General features: G+C 38.2%; 1 protein-coding gene across 4 annotated transcripts in view; it reads right to left on the minus strand.

Annotated features, from left to right (window-relative positions):
* Nucleotides 1-12,735, minus strand: part of bltp3b (bridge-like lipid transfer protein family member 3B) — a 32,649-nt gene extending 19,914 nt beyond the window's left edge. For all 4 annotated transcript variants that reach the window (XM_056237239.1, XM_056237237.1, XM_056237238.1 and 1 more), the window contains exons 1-2: nucleotides 12,485-12,735; nucleotides 628-790 (exon numbers count right to left, since the gene is read on the minus strand). In XM_056237239.1, the coding sequence (XP_056093214.1) occupies nucleotides 628-790; nucleotides 12,485-12,528 (207 nt within the window). In that variant the 5' untranslated portion in view covers nucleotides 12,529-12,735. The remainder of the gene's footprint in view (nucleotides 1-627; nucleotides 791-12,484) is intronic.
* Between the last annotated feature and the right edge of the window lie 218 nt (nucleotides 12,736-12,953).

Here is a 12,953-nt window from a genome sequence, read left to right on the forward strand (position 1 = left end):
CTCCCCCCTGACTCGAGGTTGCCAGATCGGCTGCATTTTTTTATCCGACACGTGTGTAGCTGCAGCTGTGGTAACTAGAGCAGAGCTGGCAACCCGGATGCCGCAACACTACTGACTTCGTGAATGGTCGATAGGTGGAGGGAGGAGCATCAGACCAAAACAAAACATGACAACATCAACATCAGTTGAGGGCTGCAACTTCACTTTTTAAATGACAATATCCTGGCCGGACTACTGTTGTCAGTGATATAAGTATTTGAAATGAACATGATTTCTCAATGTCTAGTGACATATCAGGGCCATTTTATGATTAATTCAAATAAATTTCTTACATACAGCTCCTTTAAGTGAGGTTTACATGACAACAAGATAATCTAAAATGTAAAAATAGGGGAAAAGAGGACACACAAAAAAAACAATATTGTCCAAAACGATTAAAAAATAAATTAAAAATCTCTACTAACTGTTTGATAAACGATATGGTACATATTGTGCACAACATAGGATGGACATTATGCAAATTTGAGTGTAAATCTAGAGGGCTGAGCTCAATCAGCAGATCCTATGATTCTAGTGTCAGAGGGACTCATAGTGATGATGTTATCAAGAAGCCACGGCGTCTCATACCCGGATGGCGGCCTTATTGCAGAAGACTTTATTAATGGCGAGCCAGGTGGGCAGATCCAACATGTTCTGCAAAACCTCCTCATCCAGCTCCAGGTTGGTAAGCTGGCCCTCCCCTTTCAGAGTGCTCAGATTAATCTTATCTGGGGAGAGGTTCTTAGCAAACCTGCAGAAAAGAGAGAGAGAGGGAGAGGAACAGGGAGAAATGAGGGAATAAAATCAGTAATATGAAAGAAGTGAATGAGGGGAGGCAAAGAAAACCACACTGCAGTTTTCTTTTATGGTTTAATGACTCTTTCTCTTGACTGTAATTACAGCTTCACAAGCAAGCAGATCGGTGAGAGGTCATGCTGTTACCAATACCACCCACCACTGAGCTGTGTGTGTGTGTGTGTGTGTGTGTGTGTGTGTGTGTGTGTGTGTGTGTGTGTGTGTGTGTGTGTGTGTGTGTGGACACTTCTACACATTAATAAGTTCAATAATGACAGTTCACCGATTAAAGTACACGGTGCAAATGTGATCACATTCTGGATAAAGTGTTTTTCAATGATTACAACAGCAAAAAACAGACTGGAAGTTACTGATCTTCAATGGAAGGTCACATTGACTTCAAGATTGATATTAAAAATTATTTATATAATGTAAAATTATTAATAGAAAATAAATGATGTTAATATTATATTATTAATATAAAGTTGCTATTATTACAATTATTTTAACTATTATTATTATTATTATTATTATAACTATGCTATGATGTTAGATTTAAAACACTTTAAAATATATAATATATTTAAAAATATATTTTGTCAAATAAATAAAATAAATAAAATCAACCATTTTACATGCTAAAAGTATATCTGTTCACTGAGGCATTAGTACACAGTGTAAGGTTGATTGCATACTAGAAAAAGCTGATTTCTCCGATTACCAAAACAAGTCAAACATATCAATATATTTTGTTTGATTTCATCTTATTCACATGCTGCTTCTGTAGAATAGATGGGTAATGAATAAAGTCAAAATTTGTGTAATTTAACACCGTAGCCTTTGGCAATCCAAAACTATTGCTGGTCATTTGTCTTACACGGGAAGCTAATCATTTATTATTCATCCATTCATTCATCTATCCATGAATTACCATCCATCAAGTGGAGGGTAAATGCTCTCGTCATTGCTCTTTTACTAAAGACGCACACAAAAAATCTCATGAGTGAAAATGCAGCTCCATAACAATTTAAATGAATGCGACTACCAATAGGGGAAAGTTGCTACATTTGCATTTGGAGATCGCAGACAGGCCAAGTTTTTCATCTTGTTACTGCTGACCCGCCATCCACACTGAAATCAATAGTGTTAGAGCGTTCTCTGATGCTAAACTTGAACATTTAGCAACCTCGAGGATCTGAATCCGCAATAGTGACCAGGAGCTCTGCATAGCCATGACCTTCTGTTTCCGTGCTGATTGATTTTTCAGTTAATGTTTAAGAGTGTTCCCGCAAAGAGCAATGTTCTCTGCACGGCCCTCAGCGCGCCAAGGTTGATTTGTTATCATTTCCTTCTGCTGTTTTGAATCGGCGAGCTAATGGCACAAACAGGTCAGGGTGTGGAAAAGCCAGTCACCCAAAGCCTATGTGGCCACGGTCAATGTTAGTCTGGGGAAAAAAATGTTTTGTTGTGTCATGAACATCTTGAAGATGTTGGATGGCCTGTTTATTTGACGTTCAGCCCAGTTTAAAAGCACTAACACAGAGTCGCTTACACTTAAAATGATTGCTCCTTTGAGTCACCGTAAATGTGTAATAATTAGGTCCCAGACTATGTGTAATCGGTGTTTGAGCAAAAAGTCTTAGATGGGCGTTTAATCCGGTTTCACTCCAACAGATTCAAATGAAGAGCCTTACATAAAGGACTACAAGCAGATTACTAAAGCAAAATTACTGAGTGACAAAACACTAATAACCACTTCGATAACTTTAAAGCTTCTCATTATAGAGCTTCTCAACTAGCCTAGCGTTTAAAAACTGCACTGACGTAACCACTGGCCTGGAAACCTAGAAACAACTGTACTTTAGTTCATGTAAAGATAGCCTAGATGATAGAAGTTCACAGCGTCTGTGTTTCCAAGGACTGAATAAGGATAATGGTGTCTAAAAGTCAGACGCCGTGACACTCATTTTCCTGAAAGTCTCTCTTTAAAGTCCTGCTTAATGAGGTGGAAAACATACAATAAACAATAAAACAACACATAATAATATACTAAGCAAAACTTGTATCAAAGTGATTGTTTATTATTTTTGTATTGAAAGATGAAGAATTGAGGAGGGAAAAAAACAGAAAAGGTGGAATCGTGATTGAAGTGTGAAGTCTCCACAGAACTGTGGTGTGAATTACTAAAGCCGCCGCTGCGTGGGCTTGTTCATCACTGTGTGTGAAACAAAAGCAAACACGAGACGAGAAGTATGAAAACATGCAAACTTTCATAGACAAGCCAGTTCAAAATGAAACGTGAACAGTCTGGCCACCGCATTACGTAGCTGTGTTCTGTGAACGGTTAAATATTCATTCACACACGGCCTACCTTCTTCAGTCCCTGATATATCAGATATCGGGTCAGAACGCTCCACCACTACAGTGAAGAGATCGGACAGGTGCCAGCCGGGTGACATCAGGTGGGCTCAGCTCAACTACTCCTGGGTCGTCTAGTAGCAAATCTCAGATAAATGCATCTTTATTCTGTGCTGATGGACTGAACTTAGCACTTATTTCGATGTTGAAAACCCACAGTTAAAGGTACAATCTGTAATTTTTTCGCCGCCAGAGGTCGCATTTTCAAACCAATAACAAAGACGAAGCTTGACGCTATGAAGGAGAGTGGAACAATGGGAGATTTCGTTTTCACCATGCAGAGATGTGTGGAATTCACATGATGCTAGATTAGCCTGTTACTGATATGTGACTATTTGTCAAATGATTTGTTGGGTTATTGCTGCGCAGTTTTACACGTTTGAAACAATCGTACTAAAAGTCCATTTGAACGAAACCACAGCATTTGCAAGTAATGGCTAAATATTTTTGTGCAACACATAGGCTACTGTATTTAATATCCCTGCCATAGACTTGATAAAAAGCAATACAAACAAAGTGCAATATAACTGTATGTCATTGTGTACAATAAATAATATATATTTGCTTACCCGTCTATTAAAACACATGCGAGAGCGGAGTCTCTGTGGACAGATCAAGTCCAAGTTTGTCGCAAAGCTCTCTCCATCTCGAAAACGCAACGCTGATATTGATACTTGTTTTATTTCTCCGTTTGTCCAAAAGCCTGCTTTCCTTAGTTGATCTACGTTTACGTTTTTTGGGATTTTCGGTACTCGCAATCAATAATCGTGAACCATGATGACGTGCGAGATATTGTATCATAGATATGTAGGCTATACATAGATCCCTCATTAGCAGCTTACGTATAGCGGCCCATTGAAATGGCCACTAATGAGGGATCTATGTATATATATATAGCCTATATGGTTTCTACAAGCGGAAAGCGAGGATAGAGCGGATATTACGTATATGCGACTGACAAGGGACGAGCCATTATTTAAAACTGAAATTTCTCTGGATTTACAAATAATGTAGGCTAAGTGCACAACTACATGAAATATATCACACTGTGCAAGTGGTCTTTGAATATTTTATTACAAAAATCTTACATATTGTACCTTTAAAAACAAAAGGAAGGTCTGAAGATCAAAACCAGTGGGAAGGACAAGTCAAGTATTACAAGTTCACACATTTTTACCATTGCATGATGTACTGTATACCGCCATACTGCCCCATTCTAGATGACACGAAGGTCATTGATAGACTATAAATCAACCTCCTACAAAACGAACAGTGTTATAACAGTCAACACATTCTGTCCCAGTGATAGCAAAACTGCTGAACTGACGTGAGGGTGGTGTTGGGTCTAAACAACACAAAACAGCACTGTCACATGGACAGACACTCATTCATATCAACTATCACATAATATGCACAAAGCTCCATAGACTGAAATCACATAGAAGAATGAGTAGACTCACAGAACTTAATTTATAGCCTTAATTTTGCAGAACACATTTTAAATACGACCAAATGTGTTAAACGAAGTATACTACTGTTTAGGCAGCTGAAAGCATAAACAATTATAAAACTTTACCGTTTCAACTTAATGATGGATGGGGCACATTCAAAGTTACTGTAAAATAGCGATTAAAAAAAATCAGCGACATAAAACTGAGTGCCGAAGAGTTTTTCTAATTAGAATGTAACACAATTGGTCTATTGTACAATCGCTGCTGCTGCTACTATTTCATAAATGGAGTAAGTCAGTCCAGTCATGTTTTACAGTGAATTCACCATACAGTGATTAAGTGTGTTTAACATGGTGAATTCTGTGGCCACTCTGTCTATCTATACTGCCAAGAAATTAGACATCAAGCTGGAATAATGGCATAATTTGCATTTTGACTCAGCATCACTGTCGGAAATGAGCTCACAGAGATACAGTGTCTTCTGTGACATTGTGATAAGACATCCCACTACTGTAGGCACCGTATTAAAAGTACAAAAGTGTATAGCTCTTATGGTATCTTGGTACCATGTCTGTGAACTTGGGAAGTCATTTAAAGTCAACATGAAATGCCTTTTAGAAGTCATTTTACATCCATAAATGTAACTTTTTTTCCCCCTAAGAAAAACCAGAAGATTTCAAAAACAAAACAAATGGGTTGGACTTAATTTTATTGAGAATTGACTGAATTAAGAGCCAACTCCACACCTGAAACTTATGTGGCCTTGATGATGTCACTTGATACGGAATATGGTTCCAGAGGCGGAGCAAGTTACTGCGCTACATGATGACACACAACACAAATGCAAACATTTATTCATTAGACATAATGCAGACTAATTGTGCAGAATAAGCCAAGCAACATGCTTAGAAAAAAGTAAGAAGGACATTTGAAATTTAAATGTTTAAAATCAACATGACAAATTCTCTGTATTTTGTCAACCATATCTAACACAATAGCAGCTTGAATCATTGCACTCACTGGATGAATTTCAAAGTGTGGGCATTAGGGCTGCAACGATTAGTCGACGTTGTCGACAACGTCGACAATAAATATTTGTCGACAAATATCTTTGTTGTCGAGTAGTCGTTTGATCTCACGTGACCTAATGTAAGGGCCTGCAATCCCGCGATTTGACCGCTACGGCGCTGTAGCGCTAGAGTGCAGTGCAGCCCTTACAAATGCTATTGCGGTAGAAGAAAACACAGCGCGAATTATGACAGTGCAAACGAATCCGAACTAGCAAGGTTTAGGTTTGGGAAAGTTTCACAAAACTTCAAATCAAGAATGCTGTCGTGTGCAATACATGCAAGGCGGAACTTGCTTTTCACGGGAGCACAACATGCATGTGTGCAAGAGGAAACATCCCGGCACAAGAGGAGCCGGTGAGAAGTGAGTGTTCTCCAGCTGGAGCTTACTAACCAGCGGTAAATTTCTCTTTATTAGAGAATGCAATACTACTAATAATAGTAATAATATTATCAATAGTAATATAATTACAGTAATGTGATGACTTATTTTGTATAGAATAATGCTTGATCGAGCTTAGGAGTCAGGGCTGTTTTTATTATTGTAACACTATTAGTATATTAGGTATTATTATAGTCTTTTCACTTGCCTGTATTTTGTTCAATAATCATGAAGACTTGCAAAACGAGATGTTATATCCTTCCTATGATATAGGAAGAATATCATGGCAGTTACTGTATCATACTATTAAAAGGTGAATGAGAACGTCTCTGTCAGCTCAATTGTCATGTAAAAAAAGATTGTAATTTTGTACTTATAATAATTGTTTGCAGATTAATATTTTACCATTCTTTGTGTCCTGAAGTAAATGTCCCTTTTTCTGTTTCAGTTCTAAGAAAAGCAGTGGGCCTATTAAACAATGCTTAGAGAGCATTTGTGTGTGATTTGAGTTGGACTGAAATCTGAAAACTTAAAGAGAATGACCTGTTTAGTTGGCTCAAAGTTCATTAAAACAACTATTTCAAAAGCTGAAGTGATTTTCTTTTTTATATTATAGTTAGAATATGTATAACTCAATGTTTTAACTAATTGGAAAAGCTGAATAATCGTTCCAAACTTACTGATTAGTCTGCGGAATAATCGACGATTAGTCGATTAATCGTTCTATTAATCGTTAGATTAATCGATTATCAAAATAATCGTTTGTTGCAGCCCTAGTGGGCATCTCTTGAATGAGATGTTTGAAGGAGATTATACCCGTCATGGTGACTTATTAATCTAATGCTTTACGCCAAGGACACAGAAGGAGAGCTCTGAATAGCCCAAACGCAGCAGTTATTCACAGGATGACAAAAGCCCTCATAGACCCTATGCAAATGTCAAAATAATACACATAAACAAACACAAGTGCAATGTGTTTGGCCTCACAGAGCCGTCCTGCATCTCAGCACAGGGTTTTAGACAAGCCCCAAGAGGTGCATGGATGAATTCTAGGCAGAAAAAAAACAGCATCCAATGGGAGTCGTTAGAGAACAACAGCTGAGGGACAAAACCTGAGGAAGGTCGGCATGGCGATAACATTGACAGAAGCCAGGACGAACATCACAACAGCGGTAAAAGAGAACAGACGGTTAGCCTACTTTACAAACTAAGGACTTTCCTCCTGACAGAAGACGTTATTACTCTTTTTTATGGCCTACAAACACTGATCGACCCGAGCCATAGTCCAGAACTTAACCGCTTGCTATATAAACATAGACCTCTAGGCATATGCCCAATACATTTTTTTTAACTTAAATTTATTAAATTTAACACAACACATCAGCTGTGATTTTGTGATCTGATACGTTTCTGATTCATTTGGGGTATATAGGTTAAAAATATATATTTGGTCAAATCAGCTTCATTATACTGACCCTTCTTAAGACTGAGTCATTCAACACAACAACAGCAAAAACTCAATTTCAAAACATGCATTTCCTTATTTCTAAGACGTGCTAAAACAGCAAAGTCAAACTACCAAATGGGTGAATCAAGGGGAAACTCCAGCAGCCATCTGCAGTCATTCTGAGTCTGTGTGGGTGTGCAGTTGAGATCAGACAACCTCCATTTGGATAAATGTAAAAGGTGCTTTAAGTTTCACTTCATTTCACACAGTGATGTGAAACCTCGGCCTCAATATGTGGAAGAAACCATGGATCCTGAATCTGTTTGGGTCCCGGAGTAACAGGAAGTAACTGTTATACTAGGAGTAGGGGTGGAACGGTACATGTATTCGTATTGAACCGAAACGGTACGGGCGTCACGGTTCGGTGCACGAATTTGCACGCAGAATACACGGTACAAATAATAAAAAAAACCTCTTAAATAGCGATAAATTTCGCTCTATTCGCTTTTGGTGTGACTGTTAACGCAGCAATGAACAGGCTGCGATCAAGATTGCAATGCAGGAGTGTGTGTGTGTGTGTGTGTGTGTCTGTGTGTGTGAGAGAGAGAGAGAGAGAGAGAGAGAGAGAGAGAGAGAGAGAGAGAGAGAGAGAGAGACGATGAACAGTGTGTGTGTGCGAGAGAGAGAGAGGCGCGATCGAACAGTGTGTGTGTGTGCGCGCGTGCGAGAGAGAGGCGCGGGCGCGAATCGCGCGATGAACAGTGTGTGTGTGTGTGTGCGCGCGTGCGCGAGAGAGAGAGAGAGAGGCGCGGGCGCGAATCGCGCGATGAACAGTGTGTGTGTGAGAGGCACGGGCGATCGAACAGTGGAAACGTAAAAACATAGTCCGTCATTTTTTTCATACAGGACATCATTAAAACTGCAAATTGTTTACTTATATTTGTGTACACTCGCAATAAAACACAACATTGTGCTTTTGTCACACTCTAAACTCTTGTCAAACTGTAACCTACAACTGTTAACAAAAGTTTTTATGGTAGTATTATTTTATACGGAAATCAATTATTTATAATTCAGATGAGAATAAAGTTAGTTAATTAAAATGAAGGAAAACAAATATCTTGATCTGAAATAGCAAATTAATTTTAAATTCATTCAGGTACAATTACCAAACATATCTCAAGGTCTTTTCGTCTTTTTAATAATTTAATTAATAAACTAATTATATAAAACTACTGTCAGTGCACTACAAATAAACTGGTTCTATGCCTTTATTAATAAAACTTATTTGAAAAAATACAAGGTTTAAGACATTTATAAAAATGCCTTCTGCATTTTTGCTTTGCTTTTCACTCCATTGTACCGAAATCGTACCGAACCGTGATGTCTGAACCGAGGTATGAACCGAACCGTGACTTCTGTGTACCGTTCCACCCCTAACTAGGAGTCATACAGTTAAACATAATCGACCGAAAGCTGCTAAAGAGCCACATGTTGCTTGTCAGGTCTTTTGCAATAAACCTGATCAATGCTAAAACACACACACTGTGAATGACAGTTTCCGCAGAAGTGCTGTAGAAAATGCACCTGGGAATGCATCTGTTCAATTGTGTCAGTCAGACCGCTGCCTTTTTCCTGTGTGTGTATTGATTTTCTACACAGTCTTCTACTCAAAAACACTTTTATTCCTCCTGCAGAAATGTACAACGAGCGTTGTGGTACTTTAATTTAATCAAATGAAACAAAATCAAGTCAGACAAACATTAAGTCAAAAATGATTAAACTCTATTGTACTCAACCTCAGGTCTTTAGAAACCTGTATGACTTTCTTTCTTTCATGGAGAACAAAAGAAGTTTAGCAGGATATTCAGGCTGCTCTTTTCCATTCAGAGAACTTAGTGACTGGTCTCTCTCTATCCATTTTCATTAAAAACAGCCGCTATTTCAGGTTTGGAACAACACAAATGTGAGTAACGACATTTCAACATCGATTCTCTGATGAAATATATTTTCTCAGTATCTGAAAAACTAGTTCTAAGAGGGCAACGCCTCCTTGACCACCACAGGAGTTTTACCCTGGTTTTACAATGCATAACCATGAGCACAAACAGAAAACAAGATAGGACTGTGTTTTCTAATTCATCTTCTAAAAGGGGGGCCACGGACTGGAAATACGGGCCATGTTTCTTTCCTCTGAAAAATGCCTACTGGGCATCTTCAGATTTTCACCAAATCACTCTCCAAAAGCATATATAAATATAATAATATATAGGCCTATAACATAAATAATATAATAGTTTTATAAATGTATTTATATTTAAAATGTAAAAAAAAATATTTTAAATATAAATTAATGTAAATATATTGCATACTTAGCCTATATTTAACTAAATGAATTTATAACGTAACATAACATAACATAATATAATATACGCAACGTACCAAAAAAGTTTGATAAGCTATAACAATAAATATGAGACTATTACAGACTGAAAAAGTGCTGACGCAAGACGAAAACTTGATTTTGTGTAGGTCAAAGTCTGGGCGAAAGTCTCTCAGTGGTAAATTAATTTAAACAATAAGTCAAGGTCCATAGAGTGCATTTTTAGGAGGCCTTGAGCGCCACTATTCCTCCAAAAAATGCAGAGTGCGCAAACAACACGTACAAGCTCTAAACGTGTTCACCCTGAAGGGCATGGCCAAAAGTTACGACCCTTTTGATATGCCATCCCACACACCTTTATTTTATCACGCTGACTGGTCGACATCGTGGAAGTGAGATATTGCTTATCGAATGAGGAACACCATAAACCCACATTTCACCATTTTACCAAATGCCTCTTGCGTCATTTTGAATGAATAGAGTAGTATTGCATTTCATCTGGATACGCTCCACTGAGGGAATCAATAATGCAGGTAGGTTGGACTCAAGAACTGACACTACAATGGCAAACAATAGTGAAACCATTTGGCACAATGTGCACTCGGCAGCAAAAGGGAACCCAGGCCTCATCCTAACAATAAACCAAGACTTAATTCAAGTTTCCACAACAAACTGAACACATTAGAAATGGATAGACGTGACTCGATCAACCTGTGCAATTGGAGGGTCGACTGTCTAAGGTGCCAGTCACACCATGGACAATAACTATAACGATAACTATAAAGTTGTAATAAATATTCTAATTCTAAAACAATACGAAAGTCCACGCCACAACTGAGGAACGGTATTACTGAAATTGCTGGTACAATAAAAACATTGACAGCCAATCAGAATCCATCAAACTTTTAAAGAGCTTGAGTATTTAATGCAGCAAATGATATAACTGAAGAGCGAGTTTAATAAACAGAATGTTTTTGTGCATTGGTGCATGGAAGCTTATATAGTTATCTTTATAGTTAGCAATGTTGGCGTGAATGGGCCTTAAAAGTTCTAGAGATTTCAACACAACTGGGGAATGCATTTTTGGAAAGTTTTACATATCTTCTGCACATCCTTGTGTTGTGTATTAAATTAAAGAGATTTCACCCAAAAATGAAAATAATTTACTATCTGAGGTCACAATTGTCTGTGTTTTTCTGTCAATGCAATGAAAAGTCATTGGGTCCAATGCTGTTTTAAACCCCAAAATGCCCAACAAAAGAATTAAAGTCATACAAATTTGGAACAACATGAGGGCGAGTAAATTTATGACCGATTTTGTCATTTTTTAGTGAACTATCCCTTAAAAAAAAAGTGGCCAATATGGTTTGGCAGACGTCTCAGCTCTTTTACCATGTAATTCCACTGAAATTCTGCAGATTTTGTTCTAGCACAAAAAGTCCAAATCAGTTGATCTAGGCCTGGTGATGCGTTACATTACGCTCAAAATCAGCACAGACACACGAGGGGACACAAGTCACCTACCCAATATTATGATTTAATGTCACGAATCGATGAACGAAAGATCTGTTTATCCATAATTTGATGTACTTCCAATTGTAACGGCTTTTCGGGGAAAAAAACAGGGAGGAGACTTGGTTCTATGCATTGCTTGTTGATTGGATTTTTGAGATGAGGCCATTGCTCTCAAAAATGGAGGCAGAAAATTTAACAACACTTAGTCCGACCTTCCGGCCTTTGAAGTCAGAGTCCTTAAAAGGATGTAGCCTTTGAATTGGGACACAGGGCATGACAGGGTTGGGAACCACTGCACAAGAAGAACTAGTTACAAGTAATATTAATTGTAAAAAAAAAAAAAATTTAAGAAACAAACATGCAGAGTGAGTGAGCAGAGTTAATTTTCATTTCATGTTGACTTTAAAATCTATCAACATGGAGTTTTCATATTTCAGACTCTTAAACCTTACATTTCTCTCCCAAAATCATAAATATCTGGATAAATCCTTGGGTTACATGTGGTCCTGAAAGCATCCTACTAGACTATTTGATAACTGAACTTGATAACTTGAAACTGACATTTAAGTGTCAATCAAATACAACATTAGGTTGGAAATGGAGTCAGGCTGTCATGCCTGTAATAAGTAAATCCACTTATTACCAACGATTCAACCTGTCTGAAACGGGATGAGGGGTGGTTTCATCCAGAAGACATTTAGAACGAGATTTAGCCAGCTCTCTATCACACTGACCCATAAAAACACATTAAGATGAGGCCAGACAGACTCGTTTGGCTGGAGACATGACACCCAAAGCATGTTTTGACATCAACCCAGTGGAACAGCATTTTCTCTGGCAAGCTGTCAAACCCCAGTTATGACCCATCAGCATGTGTCATCCAGCACAGCCACATCAGCAGGAATCATCCCAGCCTTAGACCAACGGTTTATATTTATCAGACATCGATATGTATGTAAAGTGTGTCAGTAAGGGATCAGCTCTGACCTGGAGAGGTGTTTCAGGATCTGTTTCTTGATCAATCCAGCCATGACCGGTATCTCATCAATCACTTATCCAAGGACGGGCGGTAGAGTTTGGTAGCTATACATTTTAGGTTTCCTCCGGTCAAACGGAGTATTTTCTTTTGAATACTGAAGCGTCGTGATAGGCGAATATAAACATGACTCGTAGACGCGTCCGTCGCTACCGCTTTACCGTCGGGTCCATGTTGAATGCGCAGTGACGCGTCGGTGGACAAGGGCGCATGCGCAAGAGCACCCCACGAAAATGAGGCTCGCCCAATTCCGTTGAGCCAATAGGAATTAAAGTTTACGTCACATCATAGCTCAGTGTTTATACGGTATTCTATTAGTAAATAAGGTCAGAGAGATTTCTTTTTTTTTATCTTATTCATTAGAACTCTCCATATTTAGACAACATAAATCTTTGCTATCACCTTTTATCAATTTAACAC

This window comes from Rhinichthys klamathensis, unplaced genomic scaffold (genome assembly GCF_029890125.1).
Source record: "Rhinichthys klamathensis goyatoka isolate OS25496 unplaced genomic scaffold, OSU_Roscu_1.1 h1tg000485l_1, whole genome shotgun sequence".
NCBI classification, from domain to species: Eukaryota; Metazoa; Chordata; class Actinopteri; order Cypriniformes; family Leuciscidae; genus Rhinichthys; species Rhinichthys klamathensis.